General features: G+C 52.4%; 1 protein-coding gene across 1 annotated transcript in view; it reads right to left on the reverse strand.

The window, feature by feature from the left end:
- The window catches only part of LOC147090497 (ATP-dependent chromatin remodeler CHD3-like), a 136,317-nt gene that overhangs the window by 52,419 nt on the left and 58,058 nt on the right, over window positions 1–25,840 (reverse strand). Inside the window, 14 exon segments of the mRNA XM_085977262.1 lie at window positions 792–923; window positions 3,766–3,907; window positions 5,313–5,486; window positions 7,859–7,980; window positions 10,034–10,171; window positions 10,469–10,669; window positions 13,089–13,199; window positions 13,202–13,231; window positions 13,233–13,283; window positions 16,584–16,689; window positions 18,746–18,877; window positions 20,309–20,520; window positions 22,278–22,481; window positions 25,234–25,482. Of these exon segments, the coding sequence (XP_085833388.1) occupies window positions 792–923; window positions 3,766–3,907; window positions 5,313–5,486; window positions 7,859–7,980; window positions 10,034–10,171; window positions 10,469–10,669; window positions 13,089–13,199; window positions 13,202–13,231; window positions 13,233–13,283; window positions 16,584–16,689; window positions 18,746–18,877; window positions 20,309–20,520; window positions 22,278–22,481; window positions 25,234–25,482 (2,004 nt within the window).

Below are 25,840 nucleotides of genomic sequence, written 5' to 3' on the forward strand. Positions count from 1 at the left end.
ATTCCCTCTGGTAAGTATGCTAGTGACATTATAAACACAGCGGGAAAGTTCCTTCTGGCGAAATCGTAAAGCCGTTATTTTAGACACTGTTTCTCCAGAAATAGTGACCAGATCGAATCTGCGTTATTCTTTTAAAAAATATTTATCGTTAATCATCCCCCTCTCTGCCTCTCCCAATTCCTGGCTCCGCAAAGATCCCAGAGCTGCTAGGTAGAGAACTGAAGCCCAAGAGGCATGCAGCTGCAGATGACGTAGAGATGGGCTTCATACATGTCGGACAGGGCATATTCTTAACAGCACTGCCCCAACCCGACCAACAGCCCAGCGGGTACGACTGCGAACCCCGCCACGTGAAATTGAGTTCCACAAATCTGGTCCTTTGGAGGCTGGCGCCAGAAAATAATTAAGCTAACTGGTTCACGAATGTCCTTCAGGGAAAGGGAACCGGCCGGCCCCCATAACCGGTCTGGCCGACACGTGACTCCAGCCCCACATTACATAGTGGACTCTTAATACTCTCAGGGCAACTAGGGATGGGCAACTGCCTTGTCAGCATCAGCCACGTTCCAAGAACAAGTATAATAATCCACACACAAACCTACACCCATGCACGCACCTCTACACGAACATGCACGCCCCCACCCCCGCTACGAACATGCAAGCCCGGAGCTGTAAACAGACTTTGGCCGTCCAGTTCATTCAGAGATCTGTAGATGAACCAAGTGGATGGTGCTGAGAGTAGGGGACACCTAAGAAAATAACAGCATTCTGTGGTCCTGGGAGTACCGTACCTGAGAAAATATCAGCACTCTGTGGCCCTGGACTTTCAGCTTCCTCAGCATCTTCTGGAGGAGTGTTAGCTTCCCGGAGGACTTGATCAGCCCGCTGCCTTCATACGCACCGTTCGGTAACTTTGCAGACTCCTATGGCAGAGAGAGACGGTGCAGCAGACACTCACAACAGTCCTCTGACCACGACAGTGTCGAGGTACAACAGCAGCAATCGGCAGAATTGTCAATACGCACTATGCCTTATTACCAGCGCCTTTCAATACAGGTTCCCAGACAACACGTTCTCTCTGTCTCCTGCCCCCCCTTCCTCCAATTCGATCCCCTCCTCTAAAGAAAGACTTGCATTTCTATAGCGCCTTTCACGACCACCAGACATCCCAAGTGCTTTACAGCCAATGAAGTACTTTTTGAAGTGTTGTAATATTGGAAACGTGGCAGCCAATTTGCACACAAGCTCCCACAAACAGCAACGCGATAATGACCAGATAATCGGTTTTAGTGATGTTGATTGAGGGATAAATATTGGATAGAATTCCCCTGCTCTTCTTCAAAATAATGGCCGTGGGACCTTTTACGTCCATCTGAGAGAGCAGATGGGGCCTCGGGTTTAATGTCTCATCTGCACCTCTGACAGTGCAGCACTCCCTCAGTACTGGCCCTGGGAGTGTCAGCCTAGATTTTTGTGCTCAAGTGTCTGGAGTGGGACTGGAACCCACAACCTACCGACTCAGAGGCCAGAGTGCTCCCCACGGCTGACACTTGAAGGGTGTTAGAGTATGAACGTGGGTTCTGATGGCTCGTGCAGGCGCCCAATCTTCATGCATCGGCCTGGATAGTGAGCATGGGGGATTGGGTGGGTGGGGGTGGGGGAAGAGAGGGGTGGCTATTTGTTTGTGAGGGGCATCACAGCTGAGCTTGACCTTGTGCTCACCCGGCACCCACACACGGGCACCCTTCCAGCAAGATCACCAGATAGTAACAAGAAGCAGGAACTGTGGCTGATTTTTCTCCTCACTACTGAGTAGCCCGGGAGAGGGGAGTGGGGTGGGGAGAATAGCTGATGCCCTGGCATGTAAACAGTGAGAATCCTGATTAGTTTTCTCTCGAGCCCAGGGATGCAAAGACCAACTGCACTGCTCCCATCACTGTAATAGCGAACTTGGCAAAGACCAGGAACTGAATGTCTGTGTTAATCATAGAGTACGTACAAAGGGTTTTGATAGAGCAAATAAGGAGAAACTGTTTCCACTGGCAGGGGGGAGGGGGGTAACCAGAGGTCACAGATTTAAGGTAGTTGGCAAATGAACCAGAGGGGGAGATAGCTTTGAATAGCCGCCTTCTTTGCTGTTTCATTCAAACAGAAGTGCTCAACAGAGACTCCGCACCTAACCATCAGGAGAGGAACAGTGGGTCACTCTGGACCACCCACTTACACCCTCTCTGGGCAAATTACAGGCGGTTATTGGAGGAAACGGTCCCAGTAGCAAGGCAGCTGATCGACCTCCCTGTTGGGGCTAAAGAGAGGAAGACAAGACTCGAGCGCTCTCCTCCCTTGTCCTCCTGTGTTGCATCCTTTACAAACACTAACGGTCAGCCATGGCTCAGTGGGTAGCACTCTTGTCTCGTGGGTCCGAGCCCCACTCCAGAGACTTGAGCACAAAATCCAGGCGGACACTCCCAGTGCGGTACTGAGGGAGCGCTGCACTGTCAGAGGTGGCAATTTTCAGATGAGACGCTAAACTGAAGCCCCGTCTGCCCTCTCAGGTGGATGTAAAAGATCCCACGGCCACTATTGGACGAAGAGCAGGGGAGTTCTCCCCGGTGTCCTGGGCCAATATTTATCCCTCAACCAACATCATTAAAAAGAGATTATCTGGTCATGATCTCATTGCTGTTTGAGGGACTTTGCTGTGCGCATATTAGCCTCTATCCAAAGCTCTACCGCCCACATGTTATCCTGCACTAAGCACACCACCCACACCCCCCTGCTCATCATTTGTTGACCTGCATTGACTTCCTGGCCCCAATGCACTGGATTCATAAACAAGCCATCCACACTCTCCCCCCCCCCCCCCCACCATATATCCGTCACCTCCCCAGCATCACATGTCAGCCCGTGCTCTTCAATCCTCCCACTCTGGCCTCCTGCAACTCCCTCTGCTCTACCCATTCATGGCAGAACCTTCAGTCCCATCGGCACTGCTCTCCGTCTCCTTGCTCCCTCTGGGGCACTGCATTCAGTTCTGGGTCCCACACCTCAGGAAGGATGTACTGGCCTTGGAGTGGGTGCAGCAGATTCACCAGAATGATACCCGGAGGCTAAAAGGATTAAATTATGAGGACAGGTTGCATAGACTAGACTTGTATTCCCTCAAGTGTAGAAGGCTGAGGGACGATCGGATTGAGGTGTTTAAAATAATAAAAGGATTCGAAAGGGTGGAGAGAGAGAAACTATTTTCTCTGGTGAGGGGAGTGCAGAACAAGAGGGCAAAACCTTCAAATTAGAGCCAGGCCGTTCAGGGGTGATGTCAGGAAGCACTTCTTCACACGAAGGGTAGTGGAAATCGGGAACTCTCCCCCCCAAAAGGCTGTGGACGCTGGGGGTCAATTGAAGCTTTCGAGATTGAGATCGATAGATTTTTGTTGAAGAAGGGTAGCGAGGGATATGGAGCAAAGGAGTTAAAGTGCAGATCAGTCATGATCTAATTAAATGGCAGAGCGGGCCCGAGGGGCTGAATGGCCTCCTGTTCCTATGTTTCCCCTCTCTCACTGCCTTTAAAAAGCCTCAAACCTCGGTGCTCCCGCCCACACTTCCCGCTACCGCTTGGCACCTGCTGCTTTTTTTCCAGTGACCCGCCGTGGGATGGTTCACCACGTGAAACACAAGCCCTCATTGCTGGCTGGACGCTTTGAAGACCCCGTCCCTGCGCACTGCGGGCGACACCGCCAGAAGCCGAACAGGGCGACCACATACCATAGCAGCCACCGGGAAGAGGTAAGGGTGGTTGCAACACTTCTTCAGATCCATCATGATGTTCAGCAGCGACACCTGATTCCCGCCACCTTTGGAGTTCAGTGCGTCGAAGTTCCTTGTCAGAATAAATTTATAGTATTTCCTGGAAAACAATGAATTGGATAGATTTGTGCCTCCAATTTGGGGATGGGGGCGGCGGGAGTTACTGATGAGCTGTGTAGGAGCTTCTTAACAAATGTTTCAACCCCCGCCTCCACGGCACTCGCAGAAAAATTTTAAACACCAGTCTTATTTCAACAGAAAAGGGGCACAGGAACTTGAACAAAGATCTACTTTTCAAAAGGCTGAGTGGAGACAGGATACGGAATAAGGAACTAGAGTGCCATCATTTCACGGAGATGACAAGCACGGGACCAGAGGACGCAGGGACAAGATTCACACGCTCGCAGCAAGGCCAAGAATTAGGAAAATGCTCTTCGCCCCTCCGTCGCGCAGGAGATGTGGGACAGACTCTCCTGGAGCTGAATCAGGGTCGGATGACGCCATTAAAAAAAGCAAGAGCTGGAGAAATATCTGCCCATAAAGGGAGGGAGGGCTTGAGCGATATTAACAGTTAAGGTACCAGGGAGGAGGGACACCAGTTATGTGGAGAGACTAGAGAAGCTGGGATTGTTCTCCTTAGAGCAGAGAAGGTTAAGAGGAGATTTGATCGAGATGTTCAAAATCATGAGGGGTTTTGCTAGAGCAAACAAGGAGAAACTGTTTCCAACCAGAGGACACAGATTGAAGATAATCGGCAAAAGAGCCAGAAGGGGAGGTGAGGAGAATTGTTTTATGAGCGAGTTGTTGTGATCTGGAACGCGCTGCCTGAAAGGGGAGTGGAAGCAGATTCAATAGGAACTTTCACACTTGAAATGGAAACATTGGCAGAGCTTTGGGGAAAGAGCAGGGGGGAGTGGGACTAATTGGGAAGGTCTTTCAAAGAGCACAGGTACAAAGGGGCGAATGGTCTCCTTCCGTGCTGCATGATTCTACGATGGGAAGAAAATACAGTGCATTCACACTCCACAAGCTCAGCGTTGACATGAAGCTGAAACCACTTCGCACCCAACGCTAAACTTGGGAGTGTAAATTGGGGCATGAAGGCCCCAAACTGATTCGGAAGCCAAGCGTGGCGAGACTACATCCTCCAGGGAGTCCAACTCCAGTGTCAGGAGGGGCCTGAACCTCCGGATTCAGGCTACATTTATGGAGTAACTCCAGCATCGGTGTGAAGGGAAACTACTTGGCACCAACACCAGAGCTGTAGTGTTATAGGACCCTTCGGGTTCCTTAAAGTAGGGGATCGGCAGGGGGGGCGTCTGTGATGGAATAATCACACAAGCTCTGGGTGGAGCTGGTTAGATGGGCTGAATGGGCTCCACACTCCATGTTCTTTTTCCACCCCCTCCACCGCCCCCCGACACTGTGAATCTTGTGCTGAAGGTGAAGGACCTAGCCAAGGTCAAGGGTGAAGAACGCAGAGGCCCAAGCAGACCGTTACTTACTTCTGCATCGTGCTCAAATTAACGCGCACAATCAGTTCCGTCTTGGAGGGCATGTTCTTGAAGACGTCTGCCTTAAGGCGTCGCAGCATGTGGGGACCGAGGAGATCGTGGAGCTTCTTGATCTGGTCCTCCTTCGAGATGTCGGCAAATTCTTCGAGGAAGCCTTCCAGATTACTGGAAGAGAGAGGAAGAGTGAGCCGGGCTTTGGGCGGCTGCTGAACACATAACCCGTAGTGGGAGCTGAATCTTGTCACGGCATTGAGGCCGCTGCACCAATAACAACATTTATACAGTACCTTTAACGTAGTAAAACGTCCCTAGGCGCTTCACAGGAGCGATCATCAAACAAAAATTTGACACCGAGCCGCATAGGAGATATTAGGACAGGTGTCCAAAAGCTTGGTGAAAGAGGTCGGTTTTAAGGAGCGTCTTAAAAGGAGGAGGGAGAGGCGGAGAGGTTTAGGGAGGGAATTCCAGAGCTTAGGGCCCAGGCAGCCGAAGGCACGGCCGCCAATGGTGGAGCAATGGAAATTGAGGATGCGCCAGAAGGCAGAGTTGCTAACTGGGAAGTTAATGGTTTTATTTTTGAATTGTTGTCTTGGCTCAATTGGTTAGCACTCTGACCTCAGTCAGAAAATTGTGGGTTCGTGGCCCACACCAGAAACGTGAGCACATAAATCTAGGCTGATGCTCCCAGCGCAGCGCTGCGGGAGTGCTGCACTATCAAAGGAGTCATCGTCGCTCGGGTGAGATGGAGTTGGGGATCCCACAACACTGTTGGAAGGAAAGCAGGGCAATTCTCCCGGTGTCCTGGCTCACACTCCATCCCTCAACCAAAAACAGGTTAACTAGCCATTTATTCCATTGCTGTTTGTGGGATCTTGCTATGCACCAAATGGCAGCCGCGCTTTCCTACAAAATAGCAGTGAACACACTTGTAGGAACACACTGTGGCAAAGCACTTTGCAAGGCTTTCTAGTTTAAAGAGAATTTTATCCAAATCAATAGATTTTGGGGGGAAAATTCGGTTGCTTTGTGCCTCCCGTTAGAATGGGGCGCAAAGCAACTAGCGCCCGGGCACGGCGATGTTTGCGCCGCTCGCGAAATTGACCAAACATTTTGCGGTGGCGCTAAACACTACTGCCACGATCTCCTGCGCCCGCAGATCGTTTCGTCAGTCGAGCGTGCAACACCCCGGTAGCGCCCCGGACCGGATATTGAGTGGCGCCCCCTGCCTTATCGCCTGCCGCTAGCAACGACAGGTTGAGGGGAACATTTTGCAGTCGGGAAGGGACTGGGGGAGCGCTGTTTAAAGGCCACCGCTTCCTGACTTTTTTTGTTGGCGACATTTTTGCACCGCGCATTCTGAGTGAGAGAGAGACTGCAGGAGATATTCAACGCTGTGTGAAGGAGTTTTGGGTACTGAGCAGCACTTTGCAGGTTCATTTTGATTTGACCTTCCTTATATCGATTTAGAAGAGACTATGGGGGCTGCACTCTGAGCTCTTTCCCCGGGCCTCTCCATTGTTCTTTCCAGCAGATTTGATGTACAGGCCTCTCCAGGCCGAGATTCAAGGCTGCAATGAGCAGGGTGTGGATGGAGAGCAAGATCGACCCTCCCCTTTAAGAACTGGCCGGCGCCAGTGTGTCTGTGTTCCATTGCTGACTGACATCACAGGAGCTTCGCCAGCGCTCTGAGGTAGCGCCTCGCTCTGAGGTGTTAGCGCCTTGAGAGAGGTGTGTAGTGCCTGATTTAGCGCTCCAATCACCTCCAGGGGCGATAGGAGGGAAGTTTGCAGTCGGAGGCGATAATTAGCGTCAGGCGCTAAAACTTTGCGCCCGGCCGATAATTGCGCCCCCAACGGGGCGACACCGAATGTCTCCCCCTTTTGTGAACAGAATTAGGGGGGGGGGGGGGGGGGGAAAGGGACTTGAAGAGTGCCCTGTTTCCTTCCCATTCTAACAAAAGAACATCTACAGTGAAGAGGGTCTTTTTTTTTTTTTAGAAAATACAGGAAGTGGCTCTGAAAGAAGGCATAACAGGACCGGGGAAGGAGGAGCGTTCTGGCCTAGCCCTGAGCCTCAGACCCTCGCGATTTCTCCTACCCAGCCTTGTAAGCAATGGCTCAGGGGCTCGTGCGCTCTCTCGCCTCCGAGTCAGACGGTCATGGGGTTCAAGTCCCACTTGAGCGCATAATCCAGGCTGGCACTCACACAGTCCGATGAGACGTTAAACTGAGGCTCTCTCGGATGGGTGTAAAAGTTCTCACGGGACTATTTTGAAGAAGAGTTCGCCCCCCCCCCCGGTGTCCTGGCTAACATTTATCCCTCAACCAACATCACTAAAACACCTGGTCATCATCACAATGCTGTTTGTGGGAGCTTGCTGCATGCAAATTGGTTTCCTACATTACAACAGTGATTACACGTCAAAAAGTACTTCATTTGTTTGTAAAGCGCTTTGGGACGTCCTGAGGTTATGAAAAGGCGTGACAGAAATGCAAGTTCTTTCTTTCTTACCCTGCTATTTTGGAAATGACACTTACTTGAAGCGGTCGGATGTGAGAAAGTTGAGCAGATGGAAGAGTTCTTCCAGATTGTTTTGTAGTGGTGTTCCCGTTAGCAGCAGCTTACAGTCAATCTTATAACCATTCAGCACTCTGAAAAACTGAACAAACATCAGCACGTCAGTGCGGCAATCGGGGTTCTGTATTTCCTCCTTTAGTATGTTCCAAGAGCTCAGTACAGACCCCTCCCCGAGGGGCACAGAGAGTAACGGAGCCAAATCAGACCAGGACGGTTCCCAGCTTCGATGCCTGGGCTGTCAGCCGTGGCTCGGTGGGGTTCGCACTCTCGCTCGCCTCGGAGTCAGAAGGTCGTGGGTTCCAGTCCCCACTCCAGAGGCTTGAGCCCATAATCTAGGCCGACACTCCCGGTGCCAGTGCCGAGGAAGCGCTGCACTGCGAAGAAGAGCGGGGGGGGGAGGGGGGGAGTTTTTCCCCCAGTGTCCTGGGGCCAACATTTATCCCTCAACCATCATCACTAAAAAACAGATTATCTGGTCATTTACTCACTTCTGTTTATGGGAGCTTGCTGTGCAAAAGTTTCGACATTACAACAGCAACAAAAGTGCTTAATTGGCTGCAAAGTCGTTAACAGCGCTATATAAATGCAAGTTCTTTCTTTCATAGACTCCAGCCCTCGCTATCTGGTTCACCTTTAATATTTTTCCAAGTGGCCCAAGCAAGCCACTCAGTTGGCAAGTAGGGATGGACAATAAATCTCCCCTTGCCAGCATCAAGCACATCCCTAGAACAAGTCGGGGTACGGTAGTGCAGTGGTTATGTTACTGGACTAGTAATCCAGTAGACCTAGACGAAGAATCTACACAATGCGAGTTCAAATCCCACCATGACAGCTTGAGAATTTATACCAATTTTTTTTAATTTTTTTTTAATAAATAGCCTGGAAATAAAAAGCTGACATCTAAAAGTGACCATGAAGCTATTTGATTGTTGTAAAAACCCAACTGGTTCACGAGTGTCCTTTAGGGGAAGGAAATCTGCCGTCCTTACCCGGTCTGGGCCGATATGTGACTCCAGTCCCACACCAACATGGCTGACTCTTAACTGCTGACGTAATAAAGACTCACTACGCACTTGGTTGTACATAAAGCAAGGCTTTAATCGACTTGTAACAAAACATGGAGGTGTAGTTAGTAGTCACTAGCTTCCTGTTTCCAGATTGTCTCTGCTCAAGCTGGGCCCACGCCCGAGTGTTTATACCCCTCGGACGGCACCCTCAGCTGGCCGTTCAGTAGTACTTCGAGTTACTTCTTGTAGAAGTTGCGATTTATGACAGCCGCACTCTGAAGTGGCCTAGCGAGACACTCAGTTACTACATTATCAGGGCAACTAGGGCTGGACAATAAAACCAGCCTTGCCAGCGACGCCCACATCCGGAGAATTCATAGTAATGAAAAGTAGGGAAGTTATGCTAAACCTGTATTGAACCTTGGTTAGACCACACTTGGAGTACTGCGTGCAGTTCTGGTCGCCATATTATAAAAAGGATATAGAGGCACTGGAGAGGGTGCAGAGAAGATTTACAAGGATGATACCAGAAATGCAAAGGTACACCCATCAGGAAAGGATGAGCAGGCTGGGTCTCTTTTCTCTTGAAAAAAGGCTGAGGGGTGACCTAATAGAGGTCTTTAAAATTATGAAAGGTTTTGATAGATTGGATAGAGAGAGAGTGTTTCCACTTGTGGGGGAAGAGCATAACTAGAGGCCATCAATATAAGATAGTCACCAAGAAATCCAGTGGGGAATTCAGGAGAAACTTCTTTACCCAGAGAGTGGTGAGAATGTGGAACTCGCCACCACAGGGAATAGTATAGATGTATTTAAGGGGAGGCCGGACAAGTATATGAGGGAGAAGGGAATAGAGGGTTATGCTGACAGATTTAGATGAGGAAAGACGGGAGGAGGCTCGAGTGGAGCATAAACGCCGGCATGGACTGGTTGGGCCGAATGGCCTGTTTCTGCGCCGTATATCCTATGTAATCCTATGAATTGCTTATGGGGTGGTACCAGGAAAGCTGATGTCAGAACCACCCCCCTGGTAGAGACAGCTTCCTCAGCAAGGGATAGAAATAAAATGTCAGGAAAAGTTTTTAGAAGGGCACACAAAGCACTGCTCGTACACGTGAATGAGCTCACCTTGGACTGGCTGTTCTTCAGCCTGTGTGCTTCATCCACCACTAGACAGGCCCATTTAATGGAACCCAGAGCTGCCTGGTCGATGGTAATCAGCTCATAGGAGGTCAACAAGACGTGGAACTTCACCTGTGCCTGACTCTACAAAAGAAAATGTTAGTTAGAGCAGTTTGACGTTTTTGTGACCATTGCTGCACAGGGACAGATTTATCCCGTAACGCTCCCCCTTCCCCTGTTTAGGTTCTTCTGGGTTACGCCCCAGTGTGAGTGTAGGACCCCAGTGCCAGTGATCCTCTGGGTTACACTCCAGTGCGGGCACTGGGTCCTACACTCACATTGGAGAGTAACCCAGGAGGGCCCACAGCCCTGGCACTGGGCCTGTCGCTGTAGCCCCGGGCCATCCAAGCCTCGGTTTTTAAAACACTGGTGTAAACTTACCCGGAGTTTGACGGCTCGCTTGCTGACTTTAACCACGGTGTCATCGAAGCAGAACTCGTTTTCCCGGATGACGGCGCGGCTGTCCTTATCTCCAGCGTACGTCACCACGTAGAAATCTGGCGCCCACATCTCAAACTCTCGCTCCCAGTTTATGATCGTGGACAGGGGAGCACTGACCAGGAAGGGGCCTTTCGTGTGGCCCTTAAGGAGTAAGAACAAGGAAAGTACAATGATCGACTGTGCAAAAAGAAACTCCCCTGGAGGAACAGCAACAACTTGTATTGATAAAGCGCCTTTAATGTAGTAAATCGTCCCCAACACGCTTCATAAGAACGTTAACAGACAAAAAATTGATAAGGAGATATATTAGGACAGGTGACCAAAAGTTTTAAGGAGTGTTTTGAATGTGGAGAGAGAGGTAGAGAGGCACGGCCGCCAATGATGGAGGAAAGGAAATCGGGGATGCGCAAGAGGTCAGAATTGGAGGAGTGCAGAGATCTCAGGGGGGGTTGTAGGGCTGGAGGAGGTTACAGAGATAGAGGGGGGGGGGTGGGGGCGAGGCCGTGGAGGGATTTGAACACAATGAAGATGATTTTTAAAATCGAGGCGTTGCCCCCCCGGGAGCCAATGTAGGTCAAGTGCGTACAGGGGGCGATGGGTGAAGGGGACTTGGTGCGAGTTAGGATATGGGCAGCAGAGTTTTGGATGAGCTGAAGGTTATGCAGGGTGGACAGTCAGCCAGGGGAGCATTAGAATAATCGAGTGCATCTCGAGCACTGGTACCTGTAAGACACGTGCTGCATGATTCCTGGCACGAGCAGCAGTGTGAAGAGACACCAGGAGGGATTTCCCCCCTGGTCACACCAGTGGGAAGCACAAGAGAAAATGGCTGGGAAACATTCCACCATCTCCCACCACCGCCTCCGGGATTTCCTACTGGAAGTGACGTCGGGTGTCCGGTGCATTGGTCCCAATATGGGTGGGCGCATTGTAACGACATGCAGTTTGGTGCGTGTGAGTTACATTTAAAAAGCCCCAAACTCAATGGATAGATCTTGCTTGTTGTGTGATAGTGTAAAATGGGTGGCAGCAAACGTCAGCCCGTTTTACACCTCTCCCTCCGACTCGCTATCACACAAAGTCAAGATCTATCCCATTGAGTTTAACAGATCCCATTAGCAATCACTTCTCCCCATAGCCCCGAACAACTCCCCTGCAGCTGCTCCAGAGGTGGTCAGCCTGGTAATGCCAGGTCAGGTGTCCAAGCCTATTGCAGTGATCCCACTCCTTCCCTCGCTACCCTCCTCCTCCTCCCTCGCCCGCTACCCTCCTCCTCCTCCTCCCCCCCCGCTACCCTCCTCCTCCCCCCTCTACCCTCCTCCTCCTCCTCCTTCGCCCCGCTACCCTCCTCCTCCTCCCTCGCCCCGCTACCCTCCTCCTCCTCCCGCTACCCTCCTCCTCCCTCGCCCCGCTACCCTCCTCCTCCCTCGCCCCGCTACCCTCCTCCTCCCTCGCCCCGCTACCCTCCTCCTCCCTCGCCCCGCTACCCTCCTCCTCCTCCTCCCCCCGCTACCCTCCCCCTCCTCCCTCGCCCGCTACCCTCCCCCTCCTCCCTCGCCCGCTACCCTCCCCCCTCCTCCCTCGCCCGCTACCCTCCCCCTCCTCCTCCCCCCCCGCTACCCTCCTCCTCCCCCCTCGCCCCGCTACCCTCCTCCTCCTCCCGCTACCCTCCCTCCTCCCCCCTCGCCCCGCTACCCTCCTCCTCCTCCCGCTACCCTCCTCCTCCCTCGCCCCGCTACCCTCCTCCTCCCTCGCCCCGCTACCCTCCTCCTCCCTCGCCCCGCTACCCTCCTCCTCCCTCGCCCCCGCTACCCTCCTCCTCCTCCTCCCCCCGCTACCCTCCCCCTCCTCCCTCGCCCGCTACCCTCCCCCCTCCTCCCTCGCCCGCTACCCTCCCCCTCCTCCCTCGCCCGCTACCCTCCCCCTCCCTCCTCCCCCCCGCTACCCTCCTCCTCCCCCCGCTACCCTCCTCCTCCCTCGCCCCGCTACCCTCCTCCTCCTCCCTCGCCCCGCTACCCTCCTCCTCCTCCCGCTACCCTCCTCCTCCCTCGCCCCGCTACCCCTCCTCCTCCCTCGCCCCGCTACCCCTCCTCCTCCTCCCTCCCCCCGCTACTCTCCCCCCTCCTCCCTCACCCCGCTACCCTCCACCTCCTCCCTCGCCCGCTACCCTCCCCCCTCCTCCCTCGCCACCCTCCCCCCTCCTCCCTCGCCCGCTACCCTCCCCCTCCTCCCTCGCCCGCTACCCTCCCCCTCCTCGCCTCGCTACCTTCCGCCTCCACCTTCCCCCTCCTCCCTTTCCCCACTACCTTCCCCCTCCTCCCTTGCCCCACTACCTTCCCCCTCCTCCCTTGCCCTGCTACCTTCCCTCTCCTCGCTACCCTCCCCTCCCCTCCTCCCGCTACCCTCCCCTCTTCCCTCGCCCCGCTACCCTACCCCTCCTCCCGCTACCCTACCCCTCCTCCCGCTACCCTCCCCCCCACCTCCTCTCCTCCCTCACCCTGCTACCCTCCCCCTCCTCAAATATTACTGAGTGATTTTAAAACCGAAGGCCGCCTTTTACCTCTTTGTACAGAGAGTACAAGAAGACGATGGTCTGGATCGTCTTGCCCAATCCCATCTCGTCGGCTAGGATGGTATCAGTGCCCTGGGCCCAGGAGAAAGCGCAGCCAGTTTCAGCCCCTCCAGCTGGTACATGTGCAGGGTTTCCGCCAGTGACCGTGACGAAGTCTGGCTGCACCTCATATTTAATTGTTGGCTGTGGGGGGAAAACAGAAGAGCAACAAGACGTTGACACAATGCAAACCTTCGGAAGAAAAGCACAGAGAGTTGGAGTGAGACAATGGAACGGCCAGTGAGACGATGGAATAAGGCCGATAAGAAAAAGACAGAAAATGCCCTTGTAGAAAGAAGGAACTTTCATTTCTACAGCACCTTTCACGACCTCAGGACGACCCAAAGCACTTGGCAGGAAACGTGGCACCCAATTTGTACACAGCAAGATCTCACAAACAGCCATGAGATAAATGTCCAGATAATCTGTATTAGTGACATTGGTTGAGGGTTAATTATTGGCCAGGAGAACTCTTCGAAATATAGTGCCCTGGGGATCTTCTACGTCCACCTGAGAGGGGGAGACTCTCAGCTGAAAGACGTCAGCTCCGACAGTGCAGCGCTCCCTCAGTACTGCACTGGGAGGAGCGTCGGCCCTAGATTTTGTGCTCAAGCCCCTGGAGTGGGGATTCGAACCCACGACCATCGGACTCCGAGACGAGAGTGCGACCCCCACTGAGCCACGGGCGACACTGCAGGAAATGAGGCAAGGTTTAGGAAACTGGGCTGGTTTCTTGTTGGAAAAAGGCACTGCAGGGTGATCTAGTTGACGTTTTTAAGATTTTGAAAGGGATTGACCAAAGGTTGATGTAGAGAAAACTTTTCAAGGGTTTCGGATACCAGGGAACACAAGTCATAAAAATAACAGTAAGGACGGTTGTTCAGAACCTCAGTTGTCAGGGAAGGCCATTGAAGCCAGCAGCATGAATGGGCTTGAGACTATTTTTTACTTTTTTATTTGTACATGGGATGTGGGTGTCGCTGGCAAGGCCAGCATTTATTACCCATCCCTAGTTGCCCTCGAGAAGGTGGTGGTGAGCCGCCTTCTTGAACCGCTGCAGTCCGTGTGGTGAAGGTGCTCCCGCAGTGCTGTTAGGGAGCGAGTTCCAGGATTTTTGACCCAGCGACGATGCAGGAAACGGCCGATATATTTCCAAGTCAGGGTGGTGTGTGACTTGGAGGGGAGCTTGGAGGTGGTGGTGTTTCACATGTGCCTGCTGCCCTTGTCCTTCTAGGTGGTAGAGGTCGCGGGTTTGGGGAGGTGCTGCCGAAGAATTGGGTGGCTCTGGACAGAAAGAGGACAAGGAATATGGCGACGGCAGAAGTGTCACCCCGGCTCAGTCGGTAGCACTCTCGCCTCGGACTCAGAAGGGTCAAGCCCCACTCTAGGACTTGAGCACAAGCCCCACAATCTCGGCTCACACTTCAGTGCAGTACTGACGGTGGTGCCATCTTTCGGATAGGACATTCAGCTGAGAACACCCCCCTCCCTCCCCCCTGGGTGGATGCAAAAGAACCCCCGGCATTATTCCAGGAAGAGCTGGGGAGTTCTCCAGAGTCCTGGCCAATGTTCCCCCTAATTTGTTTTTGGCTTTAAATTCCCTTTAACGAGCCGCGCGGACCATTCAAAATATCGCGTCTGCGCAAAATCGCCCATTCAAAAGCCGGTAAGCGGCCTGCGTGGGACCTCCAGACAGCCGCGCGGCCACGTAGCTTAGCGGGAACGTTGGTCCTGGCCAATATTTACCCCTCGACCGGCACCACTAAAAAACCCCACAGATTAACCGGCCACTTCTCTCGTTTGCTGTTTGTAGGGCTTTGCTGCGTGCAAATTGACTGCTGTGTTTGCTTACATAACATCGACTACACCTGAACAGTAATCGATTGTTGTGAAGTGCTTCGGGACGTCCCGAGGATGTAAAAGGCGCTATACAAGTGCAAGTTCTTTCTTCAGAGGAGATTTGACTAGCTCTGTTCCTAAATATTTTTACATGGTTATACACTGGAGCATGCTGCTGTTGAATATAACTGAACGGGCTGCTTTTGCCAGGAGGATTGATAAGAGTGCAACCTAGACCACATACTGGCAGAGGAAGCACTGCAGGGATAATCCCCAACATTTACATCGTACAGCAAGGTGCAGCAGGCGGTTAAGAAGGCAAATGGTCTGTTGGCCTTCGTAGCGAGAGGGTTCGAGTGCAGGAACAAGGATGTCTTGCTGCAGTTGTACAGGGCCTTGGTGAGACCACACCTTGAGTATTGTGTGCAGTTTTGGTCGCCTTATCTGAGGAAGGATGTTCTTGCCATGGAGGGAGTGCAGCAAAGATTCACCAGGCTGATACCTGGGATGGCAGGAATGACACATGAAGAGAGATTGGGTCGATTAGACTTATATTCGCTAGAGTTTAGAAGAATGAGAGGGGATCTCATTGAAACTTATAAAATTCTAATAGGACTAGACAGACTAGATGCAGGAAGGATGTTCCCGATGGCGGGGGAGTCCAGAACCAGGGTCACAGTCTAAGGATAAGGGGTAAGCCATTTAGGACAGAGATGAGGAGGAATTTCTTCACCCAGAGTGGTGAACCTGTGGAATTCTCTACCACAGAAGGCAGTTGAGGCCAATTCATTAAATATATTCAAGGAGTTACTGTAGATATATTTCTTAAGGCTAAAGGGATCAAGGGATATGGGGAGAAAGCAGGGACAGGGTACTGAATTTGGATGATCAGCCATGATCTCATTAAATGGCAGAACAGGCTCGAGGGGCCGAATGGCCTACTCCTGCTCCTATCTTCTATGTTACTCTATATGTTAAAAGCAGAGAAGCTTTTTCTTTTGTTGGAGTGAAGAATCTTCTCCGTTTGCTACCGTTGATCAGTTTAATGCGATAGATGAAGCGATCTGTGAAGATAGGGGCTGCAGACGTGCTCCAGAGTCTCCCACGAATCGATCACAGGGGCATAAAAGTTGCTGGAAGAGACCATCGAGTCCATCTGGTCGGTCGGAAATGGCACCACACGCTAGTTTGTACACCTCCACTCCTTGTCTGCCAAAGAGCGATCCAGTTCCCTCTTGAATTTGTTGACATAATCTTCCTCTATTCCACTTATTCACCACGCTCTGTGCGAAGTTGTTAATTGTCTTCGGAGTTTGAATGTGTGGCCCACAGTGTTATTTGTGATTACTGGGGTTCAATTTTTCTATACCCTTTAAAATCTTCAACAGTTCACTACGATCACCCCGCAACCTTTTATGTTCCAACATAACATTCCCTGTCACCATAGCCTCTGCACACAGCTCTTATATAGGGTATCCAGGTGGAATATCTGCTCCCTCGTTCTCTTTGACAATATATATATTCTACTTGAAGATTTACAATAATCACAAAACTCCCCCACGATAAGGACATCCAAACTGCGGCATGCTTCCTTCCCGCGCTTACCTCTATTGCAGGAGAGCTGGGGGGCTTGTCGGCGAAGAACTCCTTGATTTTCTTGAACTTCTTGGTTTTCTTGGGCCTGCAAGATTCCTCGCCGATGATCATCTCCCTGCAGTAGAAACAGCATGGGATTAAAGCTGGGCTTCCTGCACAGGGAGACACCAGGGACCGGGGCTGGGGGGGGGAGGGAGGCGGAGAGAAGCAAAACTCACCGAAACAGTGATGCTAGCAGAGATCTTACGCCATTTAAGATACACATCAGACAAGCCTACTAAACATTAAGGGGGAAAAAATTGGGTATCGCCCATTTTGGGGCGCTTATATCGGCCGGGCGCAAAGTTTAGCGCCCGCCGCTAATTATCGCCTCCGACTGCAAAATTCGCCTCTATCGCCCCCTGGAGGTGATTTGAGCGCTATAACAGGCGCTACACACCTCTCTTAAGGCGCTAACGTCAGGGAGTGAGGCGCTACCTCAGAGCGCTACCGAAGCTCAGGCGATGACCGTTTCCATGGAAGCCAGACACACTGGCGCTGTCCAGTTCTTAAAGGGGAGAGGCCATCTTGCTGGCCAGCCACTCCCTGCTCATTGCAGCCTTGAATCTCGGTCTGGAGAGACCTCAAAAGCAATTGTGTGGAAGCACTAATGAATAGGCCCAGGGAAAGAGCTCGGCGTTTAGGAACCTCAAAAGTGGTGCTGAGGGCCAAAACTCCTTAGGACAGCGTTAAAACCAAAACATTTGCTGACAAGACAGGAAGCGCCCGCCTTTAAATAGCACTCCCCCAGCCCCTTCCTGACTTGAAAACGTTCCCCTCTATCTGTTGTTCCTAGCAGCAGACACTAAGGCAGGGGGCGCGGCTCAATATCTGGTCCGGGGTGCTACCGGAGCGTTGCACGCGTGACTGACGTCACGATCTGCGGGCGCAGGAGATCGTGGCGGTGGCGTTTAGCGCTGCCACAAAACGACTGGTCAATTTCACGAGCGGCGCTAAAATCGCTGCGCTCGGGTGCCAAGTTCCTAGCTCCCCCAGAGGCGCTAACCAACCGAATTTTTCCCCCTAAGTGCTGGTACACTGTTGGCATAATTTCAGGTCCCCGCGATAACACGTTTCGATAATATTACATGGAGCAGGTGGGCCCACTGCACGCACATACACAGAGAGTGTCCTGCCCTGTGATTCCAGTCCCCATACACAGAGAGCGTCCTGCCCTCACTGACCTGTGATTCCACTCCCCATGCACAGAGAGTGTCCTGCCCTGTGATTCCAGTCCCCATGCACAGAGAGTGTCCTGCCCTGTGATTCCAGTCCCCATGCACAGAGAGTGTCCTGCCCTGTGATTCCAGTCCCCATACACAGAGAGTGTCCTGCCCTCACTGACCTGTGATTCCACTCCCCATGCACAGAGAGTGTCCTGCCCTGTGATTCCAGTCCCCATGCACAGAGTGTCCTGCCCTGTGATTCCAGTCCCCATGCACAGAGAGTGCCCTGCCCTGTGATTCCAGTCCCCATGCACAGAGAGTGTCCTGCCCTGTGATTCCAGTCCCCATACACAGAGAGTGTCCTGCCCTCACTGACCTGTGATTCCAGTACCCATACAGTGTCCTGCCCTCACTGACCTGTGATTCCAGTACCCATACAGAGTGTCCTGCCCTCACTGACCTGTGATTCCAGTACCCATACAGAGAGTGTCCTGCCCTCACTGACCTGTGATTCCAGTACCCATACACAGAGAGTGTCCTGCCCTGTGATTCCAGTACCCATACAGAGAGCATCCTGCCCTCACTGCCCTGTGATTCCAGTCCCCATACAGAGAGTGTCCTGCCCTGTGATTCCAGTCCCCATGCACAGAGAGTGCCCTGCCCTGTGATTCCAGTCCCCATGCACAGAGAGTGCCCTGCCCTGTGATTCCAGTCCCCATACACAGAGAGTGTCCTGCCCTCATCACTGACCTGTGATTCCAGTACCCATACAGAGTGTCCTGCCCTCACTGACCTGTGATTCCAGTACCCATACAGAGAGTGTCCTGCCCTCACTGACCTGTGATTCCAGTACCCATACACAGAGAGTGTCCTGCCCTGTGATTCCAGTACCCATACAGAGAGCATCCTGCCCTCACTGCCCTGTGATTCCAGTCCCCATACAGAGAGTGTCCTGCCCTCACTGACCTGTGATTCCAGTACCCAACTTTGAGCGAGTCGTAGTCGGGGATTTCCAGCTCATCCTCCTCCCAGGTAGCCTGGTCGTACGGCAGATCCCTCCACTTCACCAGGTAGTGGTAGTTTCCCTTCCTGTCGATGCTGCGGAAAGGAATGAGATGGAGGTGAGTGGACGGGGTGGGGGGGCGGAAGAGCCCGTTCGCACAAGCAGGAGACTGCAATTGTCAATCCCCGCACCCGGCTCGTGCACAGTTCAAGCAGAGCAAAGCGAACGGAGGCCACCGGGTCAGCTGCCAACTCTTTGACAAGTCCAAAAGTGGATAAGGGACGGGGGAAGTGGGTATCCTAGGTGGGGGCAGCCATCATATCCGAAGTGATGGGATTTGTTCTGCTGGTGTTAAAATGAATCAGCAACTTGATTAAACAATCGCCTCCCCGTCGTAAAGCACAAAGACTTAAATAAGGTTCAATGTTTAAAAAAAGACCTCTGTGCCTAAACTTTCAGATGGGTCTTGCTCAAGCGGACTGCTTTGTCCAGGATGGCACAGTATCGAGCTTCAAGTTTTAGAGTTGAACTTATCCAGGCTAGCGTAGATGTAGAGAAAATATTTCCACTTGTGGGGGAGACCAGAACTAGGGGCCATCAATATAAGATAGTCACCAATAAATCCAATCGGGAATTCGGTAGAAACTTCTTCACCCAGAGAGTGGTGAGAATGTGGAACTCGCTACCACAGGGAGTGGTTGAGGCGAATAGCAGAGATGTATTTAAGGGGAAGCTCGATAAACACGAGGGAGAAAGGAATACGTAGGAAGGAACATAGGAACAGGAGGAGGCCTCAAGTCTGTTCCGCCATCCAGTTAGATCAAGGCTGATCTGTATCTTAACTCCATCTACCCGCCTTGGTTCTGCAACCCTTAATACCCTTACATAACAGAAAGCTATCAATCTCAGTTTTGAAATTTTCTATTGATCCCCAGCCTCAACAGCTTTTTTTGGGGGGGTGAGTTCCAGATTTCCACTACCCTGTGTGTGAAGAAGTGCTTCCTGACATCACCCCTGAACGGCCTGGCTCTAATTTTAAGATTATGCCCCCTTGTTCTGGACTCCCCCCACCAGAGGAAATAGTTTCTCTTTATCCACCCTGTCAACGCCTTTAATCATCTTAAACACCTCAATGCCCCCTTAATCCTCTATATTCAAGGGTATATAAATAAATCGGAGGAGATATTGATGGGGCGAGATGAAGTAGGGGTGGGAGGAGGCTCACGTGCAGCATAAACACCAGCATAGACCAGTTGAACCGAATGGCCTGTTTCTATGCTGTAAATTTTATGCAAGCCCACGATTGGAAAACCTGGGCCTTTGTGTCCCCTGAAAGGCTGTGGATGCTGGGGGTCCAATTGCAGCTTTGAACCTGAGATCGATAAGATTTTTGTTAGGCAAGGGTACAGTTAAGATGCAGAGCAGCAGCCATGATCTGCTTGAATGGCTGAACAGGCTCGAGGGGCTGAATGGCCTCCTCCTATGTTCCGAAACCCAAGTTAGCTCTCCAGTGCCGGCAGTCCCACCTGTGCTGCAGGATACGGTGGATGGTCATCCACTCGGGCTTTATCCCATAGCGGTAAAACTTCTCCTCCATGGCGGCATACTGGGGGTCCTGGGCGATCCGCTTCTCGCTCTTGCCGCCGTCGTCCCCGGAGCAGTAATCGAACAGAGGAGGGTCGTCCATGTCAGTCTTTCGCTGGTAATTCCTGAACATCACCGAGTGGTAAATCTCCAGCTAATGAAAGACAGCAGATGTGCGGGTTACTTCAGCGCGAGCTTCGTGGGAAGTGTACGCCATACTGGGCCGGGGACCCCCTGTAAATACTGACACACTCCCGGGGACCCCCTGTAAATACTGACACACTCCCGGGGACCCCCTGTAAATACTGACACACTCCCGGGGACCCCCTGTAAATACTGACACACTCCCGGGGACCCCCTGCAAATACTGACACTCCCGGGGACCCCCTGTAAATACTGACACTCCCGGGGACCCCCTGTAAATACTGACACACTCCCGGGGACCCTTGTAAATACTGACACACTCCCGGGGACCCCCTGTAAATACTGACACACTCCCGGGGACCCTTGTAAATACTGACACACTCCCGGGGACCCCCTGTAAATACTGACACACTCCCGGGGACCCCCTGTAAATACTGACACACTCCCAGGGACCCTTGTAAATACTGACACTCCCGGGGACCCCCTGTAAATACTGACACACTCCCGGGGACCCTTGTAAATACTGACACACTCCCGGGGACCCCCTGTAAATACTGACACACTCCCGGGGACCCCCTGTAAATACTGACACACTCCCGGGGACCCTTGTAAATACTGACACTCCCGGGGACCCCCTGTAAATACTGACACACTCCCGGGGACCCTTGTAAATACTGACACACTCCCGGGGACCCCCTGTAAATACTGACACACTCCCGGGGACCCACTGTAAATACTGACACACTCCCGGGGACCCCCTGTAAATACTGACACACTCCCGGGGACACCCCCTGTAAATACTGACACACTCCCGGGGACCCTTGTAAATACTGACACTCCCGGGGACACCCCCTGTAAATACTGACACACCCCCAGGGACACCCCCTGTAAATACTGACACACTCCCGGGGAACCCCTGTAAATACTGACACTCCCGGGGACCCCTGTAAATACTGACACACTCCCGGGGACCCTTGTAAATACTGACACTCCCGGGGACCCCCTGTAAATACTGACACTCCCTGGGGACCCCTGTAAATACTGACACACTCCCGGGGACACCCCCTGTAAATACTGACACACTCCCGGGGACCCCCTGTAAATACTGACACACTCCCGGGGAATCCCTGTAAATACTGACACACTCCCGGGGACCCCCTGTAAATACTGACACACTCCCGGGGACCCCCTGTCAATACTGACATACTCCCAGGGACCCCCTGTCAATACTGACACACTCCCGGGGACCCCCCGTCAATACAGACACAATCCCGGGGACCCCCTGTAAATACTGACACACTCCCGGGGACACCCTGTAAATACTGGCACACTCCCGGGGACACCCAGTAAGTACTGCCACACTCCCGGGGACCCCCTATAAATACTGACACACTCCTCGAGACCCCCTGTAAATACTGACATATTCCCGGGGACCCCCTACAAATACTGACTCCCTGGGATCCGTTAATATTGACACACTCCCAACCCATGTTGTACGTGTCTTGGGAGTATATGATGGGACAGCGTAGAGGGAGCTTTACTCTGTATCTAACCTGTGGTGTACCTGCCCTGGGAGTGTTTGATGGGACAGTGTAGAGGGAGCTTTAATCTGTATCTAACCCGTGCTGTACCTGCCCTGGGAGCGTTTGATGGGACAGTGTAGAGGGAGCTTTAATCTGTATCTACCCCGTGCTGCGGACACAGACTGCACTCAGTTTGATGAGCATGAAAAGGAAAACCGGAACACAACAGGTGACCAATACCCACCTGCAGCTCGGTGACCCAGGAACAGTGCCAGTAGGACAGGCCAGCCCACTTAACGAAAAACTCCCGCTCGGGGTGTCCGTGCAGCGGTTTCGGTGGAGAGTCCTCTGGGTTGGCATCGGGTGGCTTGGGCACAGGGACTGGCAGCGGAGGTTCACCCCATCTCCAGTGAAGAATCCTTTGGACTCGGCCTTTCAGCGCTGGGCACTGCGGAGAAAACATAAAACCGGAGGGCGAGGGTTTACCGTCAGACAGCAAGAAGAACGGAAGGTCTTGCATTTACACAGCACCTTTCACCACCTCAGGACGTCCCAAAGCGCTTCGCAGTCAGTGATGTATTTGTTGAAGTGTGATCACTGTCGTAATGTTGGAGATGTGGCTGCCAATTTGCGCACAGCAAGATCCCACAAACAGCAACAGTGATAATGACAGTCCCCACCCACTACCACCCGCCTCATCCTGGCTGAACTTGTTCTCACGTTGAACAACTTCTCCTTTGACTCCACTCACTTCCTCCAAGTTAAAGGTGTTGCTATGGGAACCCGCACGGGTCCTAGCTCTGCCTGCCTTTTCGTGGGATATGTGGAACGTTCTTGGTTCCAGTCCTACTCAGGTCCCCTCCCTCACCTCTTTTTCCGGTACATTGGTGACTGCATCGGTGCCGTTTCCTACTCTCGCCAAAGAAAGTTCTCACGAAGGGTCTGTTTCTCGCTCCACAGATGCTGCCTGACCTGCTGAGTATTTCCACCATTTTGTTTTTATTTCAGATTTCCAGCATCCGCAGTATTTTGCTTTTGTGATAATGGCCAGTTCGTCTGTTTTTTTAGTGCTGTTGTTTTGAGGGATAAATATTGGCCCAGGACAGTTGGGAGAACTCCCCTGCTCTTCTTCGAAATTGTGCCGTGGGCTCCACCGGGGTGGGCAGGCGGGGCCTCGGTTTAAGGTCTCATCCGTCTAGCAAATTCCTGCGTTCAGGAATTTTAAAATCGTGAGGAAAGGGTAAGAAAGCGGTCTTTCGAAAAACGAGATTTTAAGGTGCTCTAACTGTGAAGTGTTCAAACTTTAATGGAGGGGATTGCGAAAGTTGATCCAGGGAAATCCTTTCCTGCAGCGAAGGGATTAGGTACAAGAGCGAAGGGCTAGAAAGTTGGGAGTGAGGAGGAGTGGGGCAGAACTTTTTGCACCCAAAGGGGCAATCGAGTTCTGCAATAAGGGACGGGGCACTGCAGTGGGGCAGTGCAAATAGCCTCAAAAAGCAACTTGAGAGAGTTATTGGGGTGGGGAGCGAGAAGTGATTCAAGGATATTATGGCGAGAAGGTGGGTTTAGCCTCAGAGAAAGTGATGGGCTTATCGGGCACGGTGGCCTTTCCCCCGTTCTTAAGTATTCTTCTGCTCATACAAGGAGTCATTTTATAAAGCCGCACTCCCGAGCACAGGGCCTGGGCCACCGGCAGCACCCTTCGAGAGTCCCGGCCACACCCCTCGCATACGGCCCATCCATTTATTTTAATGGAACATAAAGCACCCGGAATCACACCCCAATTCCCAATACAAGCTTCCGGCAGGTGAGGTTCCGCGCTGGGAACACCAGTCTGTAAAATTACCCCACATTGTTTTATATGTATATGCATTCATATGACAGACGGCGACACACACACACACAGAGACCGACGGCGACACACACACAGAGACAGACGGCGACACACACACAGAGACAGACAGGCGGCGACACACACACAGACAGACGGCGACACACACACAGACAGACAGAGACAGACGGCGACACACACACACACACACACAGAGACAGACGGCGACACACACACACACAGACAGGCGGCGACACACACACAGACAGACGGCGACACACACACACAGAGACAGACAGGCGGCGACACACACACACAGGCGGCGACACACAGAGAGACAGACTCATTTGGTCTCTGGGTTTGCCTTTTCCACAGATCACAGAGTGTAAAGTCAATTCCCTGCAAAGCCGAGGAGTTCTTGTACTCGAGCCGTTTGCCCGATTTCTCCCCCGCCCGCCCCCCCCCCACCCCGCAACAAAGAGCTAAGCTCACAGTGTTGATCGAATCGAAAGGACTAAGAAAGGAGGATTCACAAGCAGAGAGGGAGAGGAGATTTGGTGGTGTTAAAAGTGCTTCCAATTCTCTGCACTCCTCTCCGCTGCGGGCGTCGGCTCCTTGCTGGGGTAACAGATCAGCGAGTATCACTGCTCCCTCGAACAGGTGACCCGGGGAGGAATGACAGCTGAGCCTGATCCTATCCACACCAGATGGCCACTTTCCCAACCGGGGTGACTGGACGGTGATCAGGAGAGGGAATCCTGGCTGACGGGGTAGGGGGGTTTAAATGCAAACTCCCCGCCCCAACTCAAGGGGGCACTCAAATCAGGGGTAGTTCTCCATATTGGCTGCAGGCTGAGATTAGCTCACTCAACACAGAACCTGCAACCCTCCTGGTCTGAAAGGCTCAGTTAATCGCTGGATAAACTTAACGGGGGCGGGGACCACCTTATCTGCGTCTTTGGTGTTGATCGAGAGACTGAAGTGCCACCAGAAGAAGTAGGAGGCAGAAGACCTTGCTCAAGTACTTGGGAACACCATCGCCTCCAAGTTCCCCTTCAAGTCATGCACCATCCTGACTTCGACATACACTGCCCGTTCATTCATGGCCGCTGGTTCAAAACCCTGGAACTCCCTACCTAACAGCGCTGTGGGAGTACCTTCGCCACACGGACTGCAGCGGTTCAAGCAGGCGGCTCACCACCACCTTCTCAAGGGCAACTAGGGACGGGCAATGCCATCCTTGCCAGCAACGCCCACATCCCAAGAATCAATAATAAAAACAGTAACCACAACACCAGCGCCCCCCTCCCCCACCCCACTCAACCCCCCCCACAAAATATACTCAGCGCTCGTTGAGGAGGGAGCTCACCGTACAGCGGGGGCAGAGCCACTCGCCATTGGGGATTTCTGGAAGTGGTGGATTCAGGCAGTGGATGTGGTAGGAGGACGGGCAGGTGTCACAGCACAGCAGCTCTCCGCCATCTTTACAGACTCTGCAGTACTCCATGTGGTCGTCCGCTTCCTCCCGCTCAGCCCCCACCTCCACTTCTTCCTCCTCTTCCTCCTCCTCCTCGTATTCTTCCTCGTCTTTGGCTTCCCATTGAATGCCTTCTTTCTCCTAAAGGAAGACAGAGCGGAACTCGTTAATAACCCTAGTTTTACCTTCCACTTTTTCGATGTTTCCCTTCTACGTAACATACACATGATGGAGTGGGGGGTGGGAGGGAAGGGGTGACGTAAGAAAACTACTAGGCACTTGGTCGAAGCATTAAACAAAGCTTTAATCAACTGTTTTACAACATGGAGGTCTAGTTGTGCCCTTCACTAGTTCCTGTTAAGAATGTCCTGCACAAGCTGGGCCCGTGCCCGAGTATTTATACTCTCCCTGCACAGCGCCACCCGTAGGCCACTCAGTATTATTTCACAAGTCTTTTTCATAAATGACTGATTCATGTCAAGGAGTTCATTCTTAAATG

The sequence above is a fragment of the Somniosus microcephalus genome, unplaced genomic scaffold, assembly GCF_052327205.1.
Source record: "Somniosus microcephalus isolate GS21.2 unplaced genomic scaffold, FLI_Smic_1.0 unresolved_chr4, whole genome shotgun sequence".
Classification (NCBI taxonomy): Eukaryota; Metazoa; Chordata; class Chondrichthyes; order Squaliformes; family Somniosidae; genus Somniosus; species Somniosus microcephalus.